At 44.1% G+C, this 23,184-nt stretch overlaps 1 protein-coding gene across 1 annotated transcript in view; it reads left to right on the top strand.

The window, feature by feature from the left end:
- Positions 1-23,184, top strand: part of macf1b (microtubule actin crosslinking factor 1b) — a 120,292-nt gene that overhangs the window by 34,550 nt on the left and 62,558 nt on the right. Inside the window, exons 10-21 of the mRNA XM_039737570.1 lie at positions 838-1,056; positions 2,702-2,905; positions 3,479-3,710; positions 7,639-7,865; positions 9,120-9,242; positions 11,818-11,919; positions 17,875-17,976; positions 18,450-18,614; positions 19,118-19,273; positions 20,856-21,053; positions 21,560-21,688; positions 22,831-23,001. Of these exons, the coding sequence (XP_039593504.1) occupies positions 838-1,056; positions 2,702-2,905; positions 3,479-3,710; positions 7,639-7,865; positions 9,120-9,242; positions 11,818-11,919; positions 17,875-17,976; positions 18,450-18,614; positions 19,118-19,273; positions 20,856-21,053; positions 21,560-21,688; positions 22,831-23,001 (2,028 nt within the window). The remainder of the gene's footprint in view (positions 1-837; positions 1,057-2,701; positions 2,906-3,478; positions 3,711-7,638; positions 7,866-9,119; positions 9,243-11,817; positions 11,920-17,874; positions 17,977-18,449; positions 18,615-19,117; positions 19,274-20,855; positions 21,054-21,559; positions 21,689-22,830; positions 23,002-23,184) is intronic.

Below are 23,184 nucleotides of genomic sequence, written 5' to 3' on the forward strand. Positions count from 1 at the left end.
TCTCATTCCACTGAAAACCGCGATGCACTTTTATTTGTGAAAATGACAAATGCCTTGGACGTGATGTGTTGAGAGTGACAGTGTAGGTGTCGTGGACTGCAGTTATGCTCTGCTGAATTATTTAAACATCAAACCCAAAGGCCGCCATTTATCATTGAGTGGCGCAGCTGCTGTTTCGTGTTTTCTGTTTAATTAAATGTTGTTATATATTTGAATACATTTATATTTATGTTTGTACAGTATTGTGACAATACTACTATTACTAGTTACTAGCCCTAAAAATGTGAGCAAACATCAAAAAAGAAACTACAAATTGGAGTGAAAATATCTACATCTGAATGGACCCAAAATGACTCACCGGTGTACTTGTACTATTAGTCTGCGGTGTGCATTAAGTGTGTTTGGTGATTGTATGCTATGTTACATTACTTTATGTTAATAGAACACATTGAAACGAATAACATTAGAGCTCTTAGCTCTCCTGCCATAAATACGAGAGCTCTTCTAAACTATTTATTAAATAAACGCATTACTCGTTACTTTAAGAAACAGCCGTGTTTGTTTCTGCAATGTGAATGGCCATATGAGCGCCCATTCAAGTCTAATTTGCTGGTTTAACACACAGGCGTGTCTTCTTTGTACACAGTGACTGACTCCTGGCCCTCTGCTGGTCCTTTCTGCTCACATCCCTGTAGCCCACAGAAGTTTACGTTGCCATGGTTACCGATGACTTGCACGTCCCGAGCGGATTTCTTCCTGAGCTTCTCAGTGTGCAGCACCTCTTCTTCCCACGAAGTGTCTCACAATGCTTTGGTTTCTCTTTCTCTCCCTCTGAAGTCCCAGTTGGATTCTTTGCGAGACAGATGCCAGTCTGTATCCCAGAAAAACTCCTGTGCCACCCTGCAGTTGGAGCATGCTCAGTCTCTGCTGTCCCAGTTCTCAGAGGCCCATAGCGAGGTGTCGCCATGGCTACAGGAAACCCAGGCGCTTATTGGTCAGCTGTCTTTGCACACCATTAGTTACGAGGCATTCAGAGAACAACAGGAGCTGCTACAGGTAAATGTGATATCTGCTTTTGTGTGCTCATTAAATGACTTCAGGGCCAAATCGCTTTATGATTTCTAATGCCTGAGGGGATTTGGATAACAACACATTAAACCAATTAAACCATTAAACCAATCTCAGCTGCAAAGGGGGTCAGGCCCACAATGTAAGTTTGAATAGTTTTGAACACAACTGTACCACAACTGTTTGCATTTTACAAGTAAACAAGGACATTACGCAGTCCACCCATCCATCTGCTGAGCCAGTTGAATTCTGGTCACTCTGGGCAGGGTGTGGGGGCTGTCCAGGAGCAGTGGGCACAACCTGGGGTGGCATCAGTCCGTCAAAAGACTCACACACCTGCACTCATTTATACTATGTCAGTCTAGAGTCGCCAGCTTATTTAAGGTGCATTGTATGATCGTGTGATATGTAATGAAAACTGGACCACCCTTAAAATACCACCGATGGCAAATAGATAGTGAAGAGGGCAGGATACAAACCTAACATCCTGGAGCTGTGAGGCTGCGATGCCCACCACTGTGCTGCCCCAGGCCATTTTCTTTTTGTGTGTGATAGACAGATAGATTTGAAAGGCACTATATAACAGATAGATAGATAGATAGATAGATAGATAGATAGATAGATAGATAGATAGATAGATAGATATGTAAAGCACTATATATTAGATAGATAGATAGATAGATAGATAGATAGATAGATAGATAGATAGATAGATATGTAAGGCACTATATATTAGATAGATAGATAGATAGATATGTAAGGCACTATATATTAGATAGATATGTAAGGCACTATATATTAGATAAATAGATAGATAGATATGTAAGGCACTATATATTAGATAGATAGATAGATAGATAGATAGATAGATAGATACAGTAGATATGTAAGGCACTATATATTAGATAGATAGATAGATAGATAGATAGATAGATAGATATGTAAGGCACTATATATTAGATAGATAGATATGTAAGGCACTATATATTAGATAGATAGATAGATAGATAGATATGTATGTAATGCACCATATATTAGATAGAAAGAAAGAGACATAGTTAGTGAGTTAGTTAGATAGTTAGTTGGTTTACATACCAGTCAATATTACTGCAGGAAGCAGACGATACCCTAATGGCCTTGGTTGCCCTACACTTGTATTCGTAGAAAGTGCGAGGAAGGCTGGCGGTAGCCCAGCGGTGTAGCAGTTAGAGCTGTAGCCTCACGTCAACGACCACACTGTTCATTCTGGGTTTCCTAAACTGAGTCTAAAGATAAGCTGTTGTTTCAAATGTTAGCTCAGGACTGTATCCCAATCAGTGTTTATGTGTGAAGGACTGTATCACAAGCAGGTCTTGTCCATGATGTGCAGGTATTGTTGCCAGTCCAGACTGAAAGTGAATGGATGTGTTGACCAAAGTTGGGATTCTGGGAGGACCCAAAGAGGGGGTACCAAAGAACAAAGGAACATTCTATTGTGTGCAATGTATGGACTGAATTAAAATGAAGGAAAGAGTTTTATTGTATTACATCACTCAGTCTTTTGAACTGCCTCCTTCTCCACCACAGTACACTTTATGTTCTTGAAGGCCACACAATTTAAAAATCCCTAAATATCCCATCATCTTCCACATAGGAGCTGCGGGAATCAATTGCCGAACACAAGCCCCTGATCACACGGCTGAAGATGGTGAGCGGCCGCCTAGTAGACCTGAACCACACGCAGGGAGTGGAATTTCAAGACAGAAGTGCCGCTGCAGAAGAGCTGTACACCACCATCAAAGACAAAGCGCGCCAGGCAGCCTGTGTGCTGGAGGAGGCCTTACCGCGGTACATGCAGGTACGGAGTCACAGCCTTAAACTTTAATCACATGATGCCAGTCCCTTCCCCGTTTCTACTTTTGGAGCCCGGGCGGGTGAGGTAACTCATTTGGGGTAACACTGTGGGTCACTGCTGAGACCTAAACTGAATGGACTACGTGGTTTACACTGAGGCCACGGCGACAGGCTTCATTTAGCCGTCATTTTACTTGTGAGCAATTCACAAATCACAGTTACTTCCATATTTTTATAGTTGGGACAACGGCGGGTAAGGAGGAGAGAGACAGTGGTAGGAGTTGATCTGCCAGCCTCATGGCTTCCCGTTGTACGTTTTATCCCTAACATTGCTGCACTGCCTACATAAAAAACTACAGCCAGTGGGATTCAATGAGCCCTTGTCAAAGTCGCTCCGATCCTTACGCTTGCCCATTTTTCCTGCTTCCAGCCCACCCCCTACAACAACTGCCTGCCCACTTGCTGCCCAGTATATCCCACCCCTTGACAGGTGCCATTGTAAAGAGATAATCGATGCGACTGACTTGGCCTGGCAGTGGTTTTGAACGTTAGGGCTGACCAGTGTGTTTCTCAACAGCTGACAGAAAGAATGACACTGCTGTCTGAAAGCCTGGAGCGGCTGAAGAACAGGCTGCAGAATCCTGCTCCGATACGAGGGGAAACCGCGAGGATCCAGGAGCAGCTTCAGGACAACAAGCACGCCCTGGCAGAGCTGGCGAAGCTGCAGGTGGGCCTCAACACCATCCAGACGCAGGGGGCTGAACTGATCAGTAATGCCGTGGCCACAGGAGACAGCTCAACGGGCACAGGTAAGTCCGTCCACACGCTTCACGTGCCAAGCTCCGCCAGTTCTGATGGGCTCCTAGTTTTGGGGGCTGAGTTGTCTTTTTGTGTAGTTACGCTCTAGTGTAGAATGTGGTTCTGGCTGCAGAGAACTTGGTCTTGTTAATTTACTCGCCCGGCTGCACTCGGGTCCCAATCCTGGTGGTTTGTGGTGCGGTGTGTGTGACAATGCGCTGTCATCAGCGTACGCTCCTAGCCCCTCTCTCTGTCTCGAGTAAGCCCTCCGGGTGCCACCGTCTGTCTTAACTGCAACGAAGGAATGAATTTAAATGATTTTTAACCCAACTCTGCAAAATAACAAAATGTAAAACATGTGAAGGGCTCTGAACACTGTCTGATAAATATTAGAAGACTTCGGTCCCTCTGGCCGTCACGTTTTCTTAGGCGTGGTCATCATTACTGCTTGCGATGTGCCGTCTGTTGGAATCAATGTTGGAATGCATGTAGTAATAAAATGTATTGCATTTCTCATTCTAACAGATGGTGCATCAGAAACATTAGTAGTGATGTTAATAACCCAAATATCATATAACTGAGGAAATTGACTCTTTTAACTTATTAAAGTAAAACTGAAAAAAAAAAATATAAGAAATAAAAACAAACGACAGAGTGAGTGCAAACATTCAACTCCACTAAACGTTCTGGTAATCAGCACTCACTAATGTAGCAAAATAGAAGTACAAATGAACTGGATAAATAACAGATTCCATTAACAGCTATAAAGAGAGCACCCTGGCCCCCTTAGCGCCGAGTCTGAGACCCCCAGGGTCAGACCGTCAGCTCCTTCTTCTTTGTCACAGTCAATGGGTTCCAATGAAATTAGCACTTATGAGCCTAAGAGAAGCAAAGGATCTCAGCTGAACGTCGAACATTACGCACTAAGCGCTGCCACGTTCTAATAGGACCTTTTAGGAACAAGCGAGCCACCTACATCACCGTCATTGTATCTTGTGAGGCCCAAGGGCACTGTGGCAAAGGCGCTATATAGACATCGACCCGACATAGACTGACAACGGAAGCACGTAAAAATGAAACAAAAAGATTTATTTTCTTCAGCTGGGGGCCACGTCTTCCCCGTGTCCCTCAACCCTAACACAGTCCCAAAAAACACAAAAGCACAAAACACCCCCACAAATCCCTCTTCTTTCTCCTCCACTCCTCCAAGGCAGCTTCGTCTTCCTCCTCCCAACTCTGGCCTCGAGTGGTGGCTCCAGGTGCTTGATTGCCGAGTTCTGGCTGCACTTCCGGGTGTGGCGAATGCACTGCCCATAAGGGCTCCGGAGTCCCAGCTGCAGTACCCCCTGGCAGTGCCTGTGAGACCCAACAGGGCTGCACCAAACTCCAATTCCCATGGTGCCCTGCGGGAGGGTTGCCATCTGGCGTCCAGGGGGAGGTATTGCAAAGTCCATGGCTGCTCCCCCTGAACATATAGTGAAGGGGCATCCCGGCTGGGGTCCTCCATAGCACATACAGCCACCCTAACCTGACACTGGCAGGCAGGGCACGGGTTTGCCACACAGCACACGGTGTATTTAAGTGGGGCAGCGCTTTTTCTTCGCTCCCCACACAAGGGAAAGCACCAAAGTACAAATACAGTGGGATGCAAAAGTTTGGGCAACCTTGTTAATCGTCATTATTTTCCTGTATAAAAAATGTCAGTTAAATATATCATATAGGAGACACACACAGAGATATTTGAGAAGTGAAATGAAGTTTATTGGATTGACAGAAAGTGTGCAATAATTGTTCAAACAAAATCAGGCAGGTGCACAAATTTGGGCACCACAAAAAAGAAATGAAATCAATATTTAGTAGATCCGCCTTTTGCAGAAATTACAGCCTCTAAACGCTTCCTGTAGGTTCCAATGAGAGTCTGGATTGTGGTTGAAGGTATTTTGGACCATTCCTCTTTACAAAACATCTCTAGTTCATTCAGGTTTGATGGCTTCCGAGCATGGACAGCTCTCTTTAACTCACACCACAGATTTTCAATTATATTCAGGTCTGGGGACTGAGATGGCCATTCCAGAACGTTGTACTTGTTCCTCTGCATGAATGCCTTAGTGGATTTTGAGCAGTGTTTCGGTCGTTGTCTTGTTGAAAGATCCAGCCCGGCGCAGCTTCAGCTTTGTCACTGATTCCTGGACATTGGTCTCCAGAATCTGCTGATACTGAGTGGAATCCATGCGTCCCTCAACTTTGACAAGATTCCCAGTCCCTGCACTGGCCACACAGCCCCACAGCATGATGGAACCACCACCATATTTTACTGTAGGTAGCAGGTGTTTTTCTTGGAATGCTGTGTTCTTTTTCCTCCATGCATAACGCCCTTGTTATGCCCAAATAACTCAATTTTAGTTTCATCAGTCCACAGCACCTTATTCCAAAATGAAGCTGGCTTGTCCAAATGTGCTTGAGCAGACCTCAAGCGGCTCTGTTTGTGCTTCCTCTGCCTCACTCTCATACAGCATCTCCTTGTGTAAAGTCGCTGAATGGTTGAACGATGCACAGTGACTCCATCTGCTGCAAGATGATGTTGTAGGTCTTTGGTGCTGGTCTGTGGGTTGACTCTGACTGTTCTCACCATTCATCGCTTCTGTCTATCCGAAATCTTTCTTGGTCTGCCACTTCGAGCCTTAACTTGAACTGAGCCTGTGGTCTTCCATTTCCTCAATATGTTCCTAACTGTGGAAACAGACAGCTTAAATCTCTGGGACAGCTTTCTGTATCCTTCTCCTAAACCATGATGGTGAACAATCTTTGTCTTCAGGTCATTTGAGAGTTGTTTTGTGACCCCCATGTTGCTACTCTTCAGAGAAAATTAAAGGAGGAGGGAAACTTACAATTGACCCCCTTAAATACTCGGATTCACCTGTGTATGTAGGTCAGGGGTCACTGAGCTTACCAAGCCAATTTGAGTTCCAATAATTAGTTCTAAAAGTTTGGGAATCAATAAAATGACAACGGTGCCCAAATTTATGCACCTGCCTGATTTTGTTTGAACAATTATTGCACACTTTCTGTAAATCCAATAAACTTCATTTCACTTCTCAAATATCACTGTGTGTGTCTCCTATATGATATATTTAACTGACATTTTTTATCGTAACAACCAATGATTTATACAGGAAAATAATGACTATTAACAAGGTTGCCCAAACTTTTGCATCCCACTGTGTACAGCCCAGCCCATACGCCTTTCCTTCTTCTGCTTCTTCTCTTCGTCCTTCCACCTCCACTCCTCTCGACTCTGGCTATCTCTGAATGGAGTGAGGCAGCTCCTTTTATTCCTGGTAGCACATCAGTAATACCTGGAATCACCACCAGGGGTGCTGAAAGTCCACTATAGGGCAGTGCAGCTCCCACTGGTGGCCCCTACAGAACCCAACTCCAGATCCCAGCATGCCCTGCGGGAATCTGTGGTGCCACAGCCACCCAAGAAGGCTGCTCTCTAGTGTCCCAGGGGAGATATTGCCTCACAGATGCTCTCTCCTTCCGTTCCATTGGCGTCCTGGCCGGGTAATGGCTGTAGCCACCCGTCACAATATTTACTACTTTAATGTATACAGTATTTCCAAAAATAGTGTATAATTATTATGATTATGATTAAGGTTCCCACAAATATATTTCATAGACTCTGACATCCCAAACATTTGCACCCACAATGAAACCTATGGCATCTCCCAGGTATACCTGACTTCAACACAGGCCTACAAGCGCTATGACAGCCGGCTTATTCACTTGGTCAGAACCTGCCTTTGTGCCCATAAGGAGTTTTGCCCACCTGTAATCATGCTGACATTGGTGGGCTTCAAAATAAGTTGATGTGATCCTCCTCTCCAAATGTGTTAAGGGTCTCTTCCTATTTTACTGAATCTTGTGATTACTTCATAGCCATCCAAGACCAAGTGTCCCGATTAGCTCAGCAGTGGCAAGAAGTTGAGGAGCAGGCCCAAGAGAGAGAGAAGTGGCTGTTGAACCTCCTGAGCCTGGCCGGCAAGTTCTGGAATGACTTGGCAGAACTGGGAAGCACTCTGAGCGACACGCAGCAGATGGTGGCGGAGCTGAACGACAACAAGTCTGAGGTGGCATCCATACGGCAACATCTGGACACGATGCAGGTGGGGGTCCGGTCGGCTACTTAAACAATTTCAAAGAAAGGCATCAGCGTATAAGAAATACCAACAGATTTGTAATAAATTCATGTCAAAGTGAAAAGAGATCTCTGCGAAGTGGACATTAAAGACATTAACGTCTTGTTCTGTTGATCAGCGTTAACCAAGCATAATAATAAAACGTGACGTCTGCCAAATACGTTTTATAGACAGTGCAGACAGAGAATTAAGGATTTGGTTGGACTTTTTCTACGCTGAGCCCTGCTTTAGACTGTCTGTCAAAGTCAGCTGTGAGCAGAGACAGAATGAGTCGCAGTAGTCAGAGAGTCTGTAAAGTTTAAACACCCATCAGTGGCACAAATCCCACTCTACACTTGACCCACAGTTGGCTACAAAACCTGCAATCTGGTCTGGTGACTTGAAGGTTGCCGGTTTGAATCCCGGCAGTGACCGCAGGAATGCTACTCTGTTGGGCACTTGAGTAAGGCCCTTAACCTGCGGTTGTGCCAATGACTGACCCTGCGCTCTGCCCCTAAAACTCTGAGTAAGTTGGGGTATGTGAAAAAGAGAATTTCCAGTTAGAGATTAACACAAAATACCAAAAAAGAAAGAAAAACCTGAGTAGGCAGACAAAGTCATAAAAGGGGAAGGGAACAACTCCAAGAAAAGCCACAGAAGGCTAAATGTGTTCAGAGCAACGCTGTTAAGCCACCTCTCTGGACCTCATCTACGGAGCTGCACGCACTTTCATGTTCAGCAAAGCTGCTTGATTTTGCATGTCTACCTAAGCATAAGGCTTGTCGACAGCTTTCTTTGATAAAAATCCACTTAACTGTGATCTGCAAGACACGTCATTATTTAGAATATACGATGACATCCAACTGAACACGTCCTATACCAGGATGCTGTTACCACATTCAGCTCTGTAGGCCATTAGAGGGTCCACCCACACGTAAAGCCCTGCCCACTCAGGCCAATCAGGCTAGAGGTCCACCCACAAGTAAATCCCTGCCCACTCAAAGCCCTGCCCACTCAGGCCAATTAGAGGGCCCACCCACACGTAAAGCCCTGCCCACTCGGACCATACCAGTCTAATCTAAACTACATTTAAGTGCATGGCTTTGGACCGCTGGAGAAAAGTCAAAGTCAACACGGGGAGAAAAGGCCAACTCAGACAGCATCCCAACAAGGATGGGTACTGTGGACTGGCCATTCTGCCAGTATGTCACAACTGAATGGCATTTTCTTGTTCCTTTTCAGACTCTTAGGGAAGACATTGACAGCCTGCAAGGTGACCTGGACATGCTGGGGATCTTGGGAGTAGACCTGATGTCTGCTTGTGGAGCTACAGACAAGCCTGATGTGACAAAAAGCTTGGATGAGGTTAGTTCTATTTGTACTTTTTCATTATCTTTCTATTCTGTTTTCAATACATCGGTGAACAAGTAAGACATACAAATGAAACAATTAGTTAATGGTTCAACTTCATAAACACCATGGTTAGCTTAATGCAAACTATAATTATGTCGAGAATGAAATTAATTGTATTCTGGGGGCTCTGCCCCCTGATCGCTTTGCTCACCAACCCCCGGGGGCAGGCAATGGTTCTCAGGGCATCGGGGTGCCCCTCTGTTAGAGAAAGTGATTGTATTAAAAGAGATGGCATATAGAGGAGTATGTGGGGCGCGGGAAGAGGACGGTTTGCTTCTTAGTAATTACAGAGAGAAAATCACTTACTTGAGTATTTCACTACAACTGTCTATTTTAAATACCAATGAATAATAAAATGTGTTGAAAAGTAAAATGTAATAAAACATAATAAAAAGTAATAAAAAATGTAATTATATTTACTCCTCATCAAAAACAATATTATGAATTATTTTATCCTCCAGTTTACATTCTATAAAGGTTGCATTTCTGTTCCCATATTATTTGAGATATTTTTCACTTTCTCGTTTATTGGGCGATTCTCTTTGTTCTTCATTTTTATTATGTGCCCCTTTCTTTTGTTCATTTTCTTGTTTCGACATTCTTTATGCCACTCTTTTTCCACCGCGATCTAAATCTCAATGTTCTTGAATAGACCATTTGCTTTCCTGCCTTGCCGTTATAAGCGACTGCGCTGAAGGGCGAGTTAGCGGCACTGAGAGTGTCAGGGGGCGGGACGGAGAGAGGAGGTGTGTAGCAGGAATAACGATTGGGCGAGGGGCGTGGTCAAGGCTGAATAACGCGGACACAACAGAAAACGTTTTTAATACAATAGAGAGTTGTTTTCTATTGATCAGCAATATAAGGGCAGAAATGTTAGGCAACATGGCACAATCTCCGCCCAACTATCTTTAAATATGCGTACAGTGCATGACAAGAGTGGGCCCATGCAGTGCAGACACTTGAAGTGTTCGTTTTACGTCGGCCTATTTTCACCCTGCGGTTCCATCCTGATTTTCTTTTTCACCCTTGAGCAAGGCCCTTAACCCGCAATTGCTAATCTGCATCCAGCCCTGCATGTCGGCCCTCCAACCTGCAGGGAAAAACTTGGGGGTTGGTGGCAGAACTGGCACTCCAGCCACCATCAAAAACCTCACCCTGTTCTGTTCCACTCCATCTGAACTAGTGTGGTGCTGAGGCTGCACTCGGGTCCAAATCTGGATCATGAGTTGGTTTGTCATGTGGTTAGTGCGGCAGTGCGCTCTATCAGTGTGTGCTCCGAATGTCATCGTCATCCATATGTGACTCATATCTGATCTGAAGTGTGAAGAGCAAAGAAACACAAGGGATATGAACTGACCGCCTTTCACATGTGGTACTCAGTCCGATCAGGGGGTGTCACTAGCTTCAACACTTTTTTGAAAATAAAGTCATCACCTCACAGGGAGCCCCCCATGAAGTTTTCACACCGGTGATTAGAACACTCAACATGAGGAACGCGTGCTGGGCTCTCCGAGATCAGGGGGTAGTAGCCTGTCTTTCATTAGGGTGGGTAGGCAGGAGAGTTTCTAGGGCTGATCAGGGGCTAACGCCCCAGGAGTGCCCCCTAGTGAAGACGCTGAATCCAATGCAGATACTGTATCTGCTGCCTAAGGCTGCCTTCACATTGCAACTGTTTGCTCAGCTCAGATTTTCCCATCTTAACGGTTCCCATTCATAATTACAGGTGACCTGCCGTATCTAACTATAATGTGAACACATCCGTCCTCCGAAAGGCACCCATGCGCACATCGACACAATTGTGTGCGACTCATCTGTCATCTGTATGAGACGACAAACAAAATGGACGCGCTAGTACCTCGTGTGTGCATCACATTTTTCTCTGTTGGATGGCAGTCAGTCAGCTGTACACGATTGGGTCGAGAAGGTGAGAAAAAGCCAGATGGGTATCTTTATGTGTTTCCGCAGCTGTCACTGGCACTGGTGTGCCAAGAGATGTGTGGGTACCAGACAGGAGCCAGCAGTGGTGGGCCCGTGACTGTTGTCACAGCTGTAGTTCTCCTCCATTGTTGTTTTTGCCGAGTTGCCGGTGCTAATTGATGATGATGACAGCACTCAGATCGTGCGTACAGTCAAAAAAACTCACGTGAATTCCGCTCTGACCGTTGACATTCATGTCGCAGGGCCACAAATCGGATGGGACCACATATGAAAGGGACTCCAATCTGGTTTGAAAAGACTGGATTTCTGTGTCCACACAGCCCTGAAAACATCAGATTGGTGCCGCATTAAGGCAAAATAATGGGATTTGAGTCACTTCAGCCTCTAATGTGAGCGTCGTCTAACATGCTTTTGACTGGACCATTCAGAATTGTCTAGAAATTTGAACTCACCAACTAATTTCATGTCAAAATTGGGTTTCTGACACCACCTGTGATTCCTTTCTGGCCTCTTTTAATTCTGTTGTGTTACAAATGACAGAAGGAGAAATGTTTAAAAAACCTTCAATGTCTTCACCTCGTCTCTTTAGCTCTACTGCACGTGGAACCATTTGAGCAAACTGTGGACGGAGCAATTCAGCAAGCTGGAGGAAGCGTTACAAACTGCTGTGCGTCACCAGGAAGCTGTGGAGGTACGTTCTTATTAGCCGTACAGAGAGTGCTGTGTGTTTTTCTGTAACAATGTCTGCGTTCTGTAAGCAGTTCATGGACTGACCACACTTGTCTGGGTTGGTTATCAAGGAAGTGACCAGTTGTAAATGGCAGCATAACCATAGTTCGAGAGAAGGTCAGGCCCCTTGCCTTCTGTATGAACTTTAACATAGAAAAACTGTCACTAAATAAGTATGTCACACGTTATATGCCACGCAATGACTGACAAATGTCGTCTGCTGTCTCTGGAGGGCCTGCTGTGGGCACTCACATGTCCTCCTCCTCCTCCTCCTTTAAGGGGCTCAGGTATTCTTTTAGTGCCACCTTTCAATTTCTCTTAACACAAAGAAGGGTTTTCCTAGAGGGTAGTGGTATGGCAGGCCCGATGCCACCGTGGGGGCATAAAAGAACACTTCCCCTTAATTGACATTGTCCTGTCCAATCAGTTTCTGACGAAATGATGTTTTCACACCTTCCCCTACTTGACCTCGCACTATGAAGAGCTGTCAGATAACATCGACAACTGCTTCATGTCTGAAGTTTCATTTTCAGAGGCAGGGCCGTCTTAACGCATGGGCACGCTGGGCAGATGTCTGGGGGTCCCATGCTAATCTATGTATCTACTGTAATCTACTTACTGTCAATAAATAAATACTCTACTAAACTATAAATATTTGTTATTGTGTTACAAGTGCACGTTGGTTTAGTATCACAGTCACCTCTGCCACCCCACGTGCCTGTTTATGTACGGATCTCACGCACCACATAACGTAAGAGCGTATACGTTAACGTCACTTCAACTCAATTCTCTGCAAAGAAATTTCACAAATGTTTGTGTTGAACACTTGATTAATAAGAAATAATTCATAGTAATGTCATACTGGGCCCTCTCCGTCGGTATGGTTTACCAGTTGAGTATCATTTTGGTGTTTTTCAAGGCTCATGTTATATTGTTCAAACGTTTGTGTTGATTGATCTTTGCTGTGCAGCATGTTTTTTGATGTTTAAACGTTGATTTTGTTGGAAGTACCAATACAATAAATATATGTTTAATTTTAACGACCATTTACATCAGTGGTTCTCAACCTGTGGGGCGGACCCCCCTATGGGGGCGCGAAGATGTGAAAAAAAGAAAACAAGAATCAAAAATATGAAAAAAACTTCTGTTGAAACCAAAACAAATTAACTTAAACTACATTCTGATACTAGAATAATAAATATAGAGTTAGATAAATGTCGATAAAAGTTAAGTAGGTATAATAAAATATGCATCTACATTTCAAAAAATGTTGGGGGGGGTGCAATTAAAACTGTTATGAAAACTCGCAAATACTTAAAGGTTGAGAAACGCTGATTTACATTTTTACTCCTGTGAGAGGTTGTGTAGGCAGGGGCCCCAATTCTAATAAGTTAACACTGTTAAGATGGCTCTGTTCGGAGGCTGACCCTCTCTACACCGATTCATAATCGTTCTTTGTTTGTTTTGTCTATAACTTTGTTTGGACTTTCCTGTGCTGTGGGAGACTGCCAAGGCCTTGCTCATTGTCTTATCTTATATATAAACGTCTACGTGTGGAAGTGTGTCTGTTTGTCTGTCCGGCCTGGAAGTGCGAGGCTACAGCGTGAAGCTCAAAGACAACAACAACAACAACAACATTTATTTATATAGCACATTTTCATACAAACAGTAGCTCAAAGTGCTTTACATATTAAAGAATAGAAAAATGAAAGACATAATTATAAAAAAATAAATCAACATTAACATCGCAATGGCCAGGGGGACAGAAAAAACAAAAACTCCAGCGGCTGGAGAAAAAATAAAATCTGTAAATCTGTAAAGAAATCGACTCTGTTGCCAAAGTGAAATGCAGAGAAAAGAGAGAACCTCACTTAGCTGCTGATAGACAAGCGAGGCGAGCACATCAGCAAAACGAAACCTCAGAGGAGAAACTCGCTTAGCTGCTAATACACAAGTGAGGCGAGCACATCAGCAAAACGAAACCTCCAAGGAGAGAGAACCTCACTTAGCCGATGATAGACAAGCGAGGCGAGCACATCAGCAAAACGAAACCTCAAAGGAGAGAGAGCCTCGCTTAGCCGATGATAGACAAGCGAGGCAAGCACATCAGCAAAACGAAACCTCCGAGGAGAGAGAACCTCACTTAGCTGCTGATACACAAGCGAGGCGAGCACATCAGCAAAATGAAACCTCCGAGGAGAGAGAACCTCGCTTAGCCGATGATAGACAAGCGAGGCGAGCACATCGGCTAAACGAAACCTCAACTCACTTAGCTGCTAATGCATAACTGATGCGATTGATTAATTGAAGTGCCAGAATCCATGGTTTGTAGGAGCCCGGGCTTTTTACAGCACAGGCCTACTCAGCTAGTTTTTATATATGATGCGCTACCATGGCTGTCCATTTGTCTGTCCAGGATTTTAAATCTCCTGTACCTCGCAAACCGTTTAACCTATTGACCTGAAATTTGGTACACATATACTACGTGACGTCTACTATCTGCTTTCGTGGTGATGATTGACCTCCAAGGTTATTCCTGTTTTTATTTTTATTTTATTTTATGTAGAATCAGCTCTCGGCAGCGGCCAGCAGGGCAGCTGTGTGGCACATGTGTACGACCACCATTCTCTTCCCTACCACCTTCGCCGTCACTTCCCCAACCTATTCATATCTTATTGAGGCAGATTGAAGACTTAAGTGCCAACTCAAGAGAAAAACGTACTAAGTAATTGCAACACAAACACTGACTTAATCAGTTTTAACGTGAAAAGATGCCAATGAAAGAAGAGAAGAAGCGGGCTGCTAGGGTGGAGAAAAAAAGCAACAAACACATCAACCTCTGAGCAAACAAATGCTAAACGTACAGAGAAAGAAAGAGGATGAAAACTAAGAACGCTCAAGTCAAGTGGATTCACTGCACGTTATCAGGCAGTGCGCCGTTACTAGTATCTACTAATGAGTGAGTGACACTGGAAAGTTTCGACTCACATACAATTTTGCGAAACAGACACTAAAATTAATTTTGCAGCCAATTTCAAAATTGCAAAATACAAAACTCAATATTTTTTTTTTTGGCTTTAAAGGTGTTTTTGATCGGTGACACTGAATACGTCTCCCTTCACACTCCTCTGCTTATCCGTATTCTTTTCTGAAACGTCACGACAGCAGTACAACCAGCTCCTCTTATGCCTCTCGTTTACATCCCAGGAGGGGAGTGCAGTTTCGTTTTTTACAAATGTGACTGTCAGGGGTCACCGTGCCATGGCGCTCCCGACACTAAGGTGGGAAGTTGACCCCCTAGTGGGCTGGATGCACTGGCAAGTGAGAGACATTAAAGGGGTCTTTTTGCTTTAAAACATGCAAAAGGGTACAACATTTATTGAGCAGGGTCAATAAATGAAACAATCAACAATAAATAGATCTGTAAAATGTTTAAATTGAATTAAAAAGTAAAAGAAATAAAATCACCTTAGGAATCCTCAGTCATTTTTTTTAACTCGCTTTGTTCTGATGAGGGTTGTCGACTGGGGACGGTGCTTTAGTCTATCGCAGCTGGCAGAGGGTGCAAGGCAGGAACAAACCCTGGACAGGCCGCCAGTCCATCACAGAGGAAAGAAGTAAAATGACAAATGAAAAGTCGTCTTTACAACGCGTCTCTTTATATAACGAGCTACATGATCACCAGGAGAGTGAAAAGGGCGTTTCACTGCGGCTGTGCCAACACCAGAAGAGGCGACCCATAATGTGCAATACTAGTAAAGGCTGTCGGTTCGAATCCCATCACTGCTATTCTACTGGGCCCTTGAGCAAGGCCCTTAACCTGTAATTGCTTAGGGGGTGCTGATCAATGGCTGACCCAGCACTCTCACCCTAAGGGGTATGCGAAAATTAACAAATTACTAATACAAGGCAAAATAAAGAAAAAAAAAATACGTTTGCAACGCACACATCTGGGAAATCTCAAGTGTGGCCTTAAGCAAGTCAAGAGGCGTCCGTTCATTTTACAAAGCTTCAATTGACATCAAAGATGGCTGCCAAATCACGGCATGTTGAATTTGTGCCCCAGCCATCCTGGGTCCCCCACCAGTCCTCAGCCTGGACGAGCGTTCCCATTCCTGCCCCTGCTCTTGTTATTATTCCCCATAACCAACCCCACTGTCACCTGTAGCGTCATTTCAGTCGTGTCGTATTCTAATGCGTGTCAAAGACCGAGCTCCACGAGTGCATCTCAGGGCTTCATTTAACTGAACGCCGTCCTGAGGGTCTCTCCTGCTGAATCTTTCAACACCAATGACCAGTCTCTGAACTCAAGCTGTTGAATGTGATCAGATTGAATTAATGTCATTTATGTTGTTGCCTGTGATTTTTTTTTTGTCCCCTTAACATTTATGACAACTTCATAATTTAAGTTACTTCAAAACGACCACAGCTCCAGCAGCACATCGATTGATCATTTTCCTTTAGTTATTTTTGGTCCATCAAGAACTCTCTTTCTCATCGGTTTCTAAACTGATGTACGTAAGACTTAAGGGCGTTGTGGCTTCACTCATCAGACAAAGATTGGAGTGGAGGAGGCAATTAACTGTCTGCTCCAGAAGGCTTTGTCTCACCTGGTCAAAGCTGGCCACACGGTGAGGATTCTGCTTTTTGATTTCTCCAGCACCTTAAACTCAAAGATGTGCAGGTGGACAAGCCAATGGAGTCCTGATAATGGACTGTCTGACCAGCAGACCCCAGGGTGTGACGCTCAAGGACTGTGTGAGCACCACAAGGAGCAGGCCTGTCTCTTCACTTTGCATACCTCAGACTGTAAATATAAGTGATAGGTCAGGTCACTGGCAGGAATCTCAGATGATTCTGCAGATATGGGGGTATTGATATGGGGGGATGAGGCAGAGGAGAGGAGAGGAGTCAGGTAGGAGAAGGTTGTTTCTTGGTGCAAAGAGAATTGTCAGCAACTTAACATCAGCAAAGCTAAGAAACTGCTTATTGACCTTCATCACACCAAAGAGCCTCTATGTCTGGTCACTATACAAGGAGTGGAAACAGAGGTGGTCCACTCCTACAAGTACTTGAGGGTCCACATTAATGACAGGTTAAATTGGTCTCACAATACAGAGGAGCTATAGAAGAAAGTGCAGAGCTTAGGAGACTGAGCTCCTGTAATGAGGGTAGTGACATCCTTCACATCTTCTACAGTTCTGTGATGGCCGGTGTGGTGTGCTGGGCCAGTAACTTCACCTCAATAAAAGGGCAGGCTCAGTTAAGGGACACAATTGGGACCACCTGGGGGTCGTACTGGAAAGAGAGAATGAAAACAAAACTGAGTGCCGTCATGAACAACGCTGCACATCCTCTCTGTGACACAACAACACTGAGGACGTTCAGCCAACGAGTCATTCAGCAGAAGTATGTCAGGAAAAGTTATGGGGGGCTCCTTTATACCAGCAGTACCAGCAAAACATCTGTACAATGCCTCACTGGGATTCACTGGGACTGGGACAGCCAAGCCAGAAGTTTTCTTTGTTCTTAAATTTTTTACCTTATAGTCATTCTAATGTACTGTATGTTCACACCAAAGAGTATGTGTTTATTTATTTATAGCTTCTCTAGCTATCTATCTTATAGTACCTTACTTATCTATCTATCTATCTATCTATCTATCTATCTATCTACCTATTGCCTTTATCTATCTATCTATCTATCTATCTATCTATTGCCTTTATCTATCTATCTATCTATCTATCTATCTATCTATCTATCTATCTTATAGTACCTTACTTATCTATCTATCTATCTATCTATCTATCTATCTATCTATCTATCTATCTATCTATCTATCTATCTATCTATCTATCTATCTAGTTCCTGTAACCGCCCAGCCATCACTCACAGCCATTTCTGCTTGTGTTCCTAGCGGCTCTTTCGGTGGTTGGAGTCAGCAGAGACGTCCACAGCAAAGGAGTTTTTGGTCGGCGTGGACTTGGAAACGGTGAAGCAGCAGCTCTGTGCACTAAAGGTGAGGCAGACGTTTCAGAAGACGGGGGTGCCAGTTCACGTCATGCTGGATTCTGAACACAAACTGGTGGCAGCCTTCACAGAGACCTCCACAAACACAGGGAGTAAATGACCAAGTGGTGACCAACTCTTCTCAAACTACTTGGTCATTTACTTTTACAAATCAGGGTAGTGGACGCTGGCACACGCATGTTGTTGCCGCTTCTCCCTGTTAACAACACTTGGCATTAAACTTTCCTCTTTTTCTATTTCTTGTATGTATTGTTCATGGATTGATCTGCTTTAGTGTTCTATTCAGGAAACATTTGTATCCAATGTTACATACCCCACTGCTTCTTTATGAGACTCTGTGAAGTGCCTTGAGCTTGGGAAAGGCGCTATATAAATAAAATGTATTATTAAAATTATAACAGGGGTCTATGCAAATGTCAAAAGTGATTCATGTGTATATTCAAACTTCTCTTCCTCCAAAAGGATGCCAAGAGTGAACTCTATCAACAGAAGATTGAGATGGAGAGCCTGAATCATCGTTTCGCCTCTCGATTTCCATCGCGGTCTGATCAGGATGAAGCTGAGGCTCGTCTTGCTGATTTCAGGCGGCGGTGGGACCACCTGGAAAAGGAAACAGTCAGCAGACAGGTAAGTTGGCAGCTAAGAAGTCTACTTTTTCTTCAAACGTAGGTAACCTTTAAAGCCAACAGCCTTCCAATTGATAGTGACAACAGTGCAGCTATTTAAGATGCCGTTTCTAGGATGCTGAATTTAAATCCTATAGGGAAACTGTTGCATGTCTGAGAATCCAAAAAGGCTGGCTTCATATTTTTTTCCTACAGTTCTTCAAAATGTTGGTTGTTAATCAATGTGGCAACATACATTTAACATCCAGCAATGTGTGACCACGTAATGTAAGGCTTCTCTTCTGTTCTGTACAGTAGTTGTGCTGCCCTGCACTTGTTTTGTCGTATTGTACGTGAGTGACCTGTGTACCTGACTGGACAGAGCGAGTACGACTCCCTGTGTACATCTGAACAAAAGGCAAACAAGGAATCCCTCTTCTTCTCACAGATGAAGAAGACTATGCAGCTGTTACTAAACACAACTCTTTATGCACACATTACCAAAAACAATTCATTTCATTACAGCATCAACTCGAGTCTGCGTTGTTGGGCCTTGGACACTTCCAGCACACCATGGATGAGCTGCACACTTGGCTGTCACGGACTACTGAGCAGCTGCAAGGGGGCCGAACCATCAGCATCGATCTGCAGACCTGTGAGATTGAGCTGGCAAAGCACAAGGTAGCTAAAGACCACCTGACCGAGCACCTCCTTCACACTGTGGCCTCTCGGCATTCACCGGACGTCATGAAATATTACAAAGGCGGCACTGACTGGCACAACTCTGAATGTGAAATGTTGATTTGTCCTGAATTTGAATGAATGAATAGATAGATAGATAAATGAGGCACTATATAGATAGATAGATAGATAGATAGATAGATAGATAGATAGATAGATAGATAGATAGATAGATAGATAGATAGATAGACTATATGATAGATAGATAGATATAGATAGATAGATAGATAGATATATGAGGCACTATATGATAGATAGATAGATAGATAGATAAGGCACTATATGATAGATAGATAGATAGATAGATAGATAGATAGATAGATAGATAGACTAGATAGATAGATATATAGATAGATAAGGCACTATATGATAGATAGATAGATAGATAGATAGATAGATAGATAGATAGATAGATAGATAGATAAGGCACTATATAGATAGATAGATAGATAGATAGATAGATAGATAGATAGATAGATAGATAGATAGATAGATAAGGCACTATATGATAGATAGATAGATAGATAGATAGATAGATAGATAGATAGATAGATAGATAGATAGATAAGGCACTATATGATAGATAGATAGATAGATAGATAGATAGATAGATAGATAGATAGATAGATAGATAGATAGATAGATAGAGGCACTATATGATAGATAGATAGATAGATAGATAGATAGATAGATAGATAGATAGATAGATAGATAGATAGATAAGGCACTATATGATAGATAGATAGATAGATAGATAGATAGATAGATAGATACTTTATTAATCCCAAGGGGAACTCCACATATTCCAGCAGCAGCATACTGATCAAGGACAATATTAAAGAGTGATAACAATGCAGGTATAACAGACAATAACTTTGTATCATGTTAACGTTTAACCCCCCGGGTATAACTGAAAAGTCGCATAGTGTGGGGGAGGAACGAAGGCAGCGCCAACCCCTGGTCCAGCTGAGAAATGACACCATTTGAGCCTGTAAACCGCCTCCCAAGTGCGAGTGTCTGACGCACGTAAAGAATGATAAAATGATTTGACTGTGAGAGCTGCCTCATAAAATAAAGCTTATGGTGGGAGTGTTACCAACTCATGAATACTACGTTCATGTGGTCACTCTTGAAAGTGAGATCCTCATTACTACAAGTAACAATACATACATCCAAGTTTAGTTCATTTCTCTTTCACTGAGTGAAACATTAAGACAACAGCGATGTGCCTCAGACTTTGCAATTTGTTATTTTTTGATGATTTATTTAAAATATAACACCACAAGACGGCCACATAATGCTGAAATAAAGAAATAATGATCATTGGGCTCTGAGCCTGATTACCATAAAACAAACCCCGAAGGTAAGCGACGCTGGCTTGATTACTTCTCCTACAGTATGTCAGGTTCTTAAAATAATGCTGAGGAGTGCCGAGTTTATTCTTAGGTAATTACACATTTTTTAAATTTATAAAAAAAATAAAAGAAGAAGTGATGCCAGCCTTGTCTGTGTGGTTCCTTAGGTTCTCAGAAACGATGTGATGTCCCACATGCGCACCATAGAGTCGCTGAACCAAGCCGGCCGAGAGCTTTTAGAGTCGGGTGCAGGAGACAGGCCTCACGGGCTACAGGCCAGGCTGGAGGACCTCAATGAACGCTGGGAGTATGTCCGCTGTGAGACGGAGAGACGGCAACTGGAGCTGGAAAACAACTTAAGCCAGGTAGGCAAGACAAGAGCCGTCTCCAAACGTGCAACGCCAACACAGTCCATTTCCTAAAAATGGTCAGACTGTGCCTTTGTCACAATGTCTGGGATGACCGGCTTGGCCAAGAAAAGGATGTGAGGAGACGAGCCGAGATGAGTGACGTCATTCATATAAAACTCTTTGTGTGTGTGATATCTACAAGACTATCAATGTGGCAGGTGTACTCAGCTAACCTTTTGGGAATTGAAGCCATCATCCAAGATTTCAAGGCACATCTGTCATCTATGCCCACTTCCACCACCACTCACCACACCTCCCCAGCTGTCACCCCAGATGTTCTTATTCTTAGATTTCAGACACACTCGTCATTTTTGGGCAGGGGCTGCATGGTCATTAAATGATGGTGGAATATACCCATCATAGCAGATCTGGTGACCATTTCGGTGTGGCACACTGATAAATTCAGGTAACCGTCTGTTGTGATCTTTTTACAACTTTTTAGTTTTATGCCTCTTTTACAGGTTCATGACGTGACGATGGAGATCCAGGACCTCCTACAATGGCTTGAACAGACGGAGCTGAGGCTGTCCTCCTCTAAACCTGTCTGGGGCCTACCAGACACCGCCAAGGAGAAGCTCACCGCACACCTGGTATCTAAGGGCCCCTCGGGTTTTCTGACAGTTTTTCATTCAAACCCATTGTTGGTGTCTTCAGGCTGATGAAGTATTTCATTTCCTGTCATGGCTTCTGGGTCCCCCCTCTAATTTTGTGTTGTCTTTGCTGGTGCCAGGATGTTATAACGTACGTGTTGCCTGCAGAAGACAGTGGCATCTCACACTCTCCAAGTTTCTGCATAAACGTTCAGCCAAGTGCACTTTGTTATTTACAGTTTTGGTTCTAAGCACTCAATGGAGGCTGTGATTGGGGCGCTCGAGAGACTGAGTGAGGAGTCTGAGGGTCTTGAAAAAACCAATATCAGGCCTTTAATGACCTCTTGGGCACGGCCATCAGCAGTGTGTCTGTCAGCGGAGGGAGTGTCGACCTCATCGAGAGGTTTACTTACCTCGGTGGTGACATCCATGTCTCTGGTGACTCTTCCTATGAAGTCAGTAGACGGATTGGGAGAGCACGGGGGTGTCATGAGGTCACTGGAAAGGGGTGTGTGGCGCTCCCGATATCTATACAAAAGGACGAAGGTCCAAGTCTTTAGGGTCCTGGTGCTTCCTGTCTTGCTATATCGTTGTGAGACATGGGCGCTATCCAGTGACCTGAGATGAAGACTGGACTCCTGTGTCTCTTCGGAGAACCCTTGCGTCCCGCTGGTTTGACGTTGTGTTGCTCATGGAGTCCTGAATGAGGCACATTACCTGCATTGTGAGGGTGCATCAGTTACGGCACTACAGCCATGTGGCGTGATTACCCGAGGGTGATCCGGCTCACAGGACCCTCATTGTTGGGGACCCGAGTGGCTGGACCAGGCCAAGGGGACACCTGCGTAACACCTGGCTGCGGCAGGTAGACGGTCATTTCCGGAGGGCTGGACTGGACCCCAGGGGGAAGTCAACCAGGAGCCTAAGCTATTTCATCATATGGGGGGGGTTGGCAATACGCTGCACCACTGCATGCTCCCCAACCTAACCTGACCTGACCTGACCACTCAACGCTGGTCAATCACTGCATACGTGAAGTGCTACTAGCATGGACCCTGCTCACTCTTCACACATCAGACGTTTTACTAAACACCCCTGTCACTCTTTCTTAAACAAGTTGGGTTTTTTTTTGTCTTTTCCAGGAGCTGTGCAAAGAAATGGAGTCCAAGCTGCAGGTGTACAATAATGTGAGGGATGCCATCCACAGGCTTTTGGCAAACAGTGAAGTGGCTCGTGGTTCAAGCACAGAGCACAGCCTGTGCATCATGGAGCAGAAGTGGGAGGCCGTGCACAGCAAGGTGCTTGACAGAAAGGTCAGTGTGCCCATAGCGAGTGTAGAGCAGTCGGCACGTATCTCCATCATCTCTATGGAGAGTCCATAGTCTCCCTTTGATACTTTTATTCAGTCCAAAAACACGCGTCAGGTCGACTGACATCTCTGCCAAACCAAGAGATTAAAGGTGAGCTGCTGTGTGCCCATTCTGTTCAAAACAACA

Source organism: Polypterus senegalus, chromosome 15 (genome assembly GCF_016835505.1).
Source record: "Polypterus senegalus isolate Bchr_013 chromosome 15, ASM1683550v1, whole genome shotgun sequence".
NCBI lineage: Eukaryota > Metazoa > Chordata > Cladistia > Polypteriformes > Polypteridae > Polypterus > Polypterus senegalus.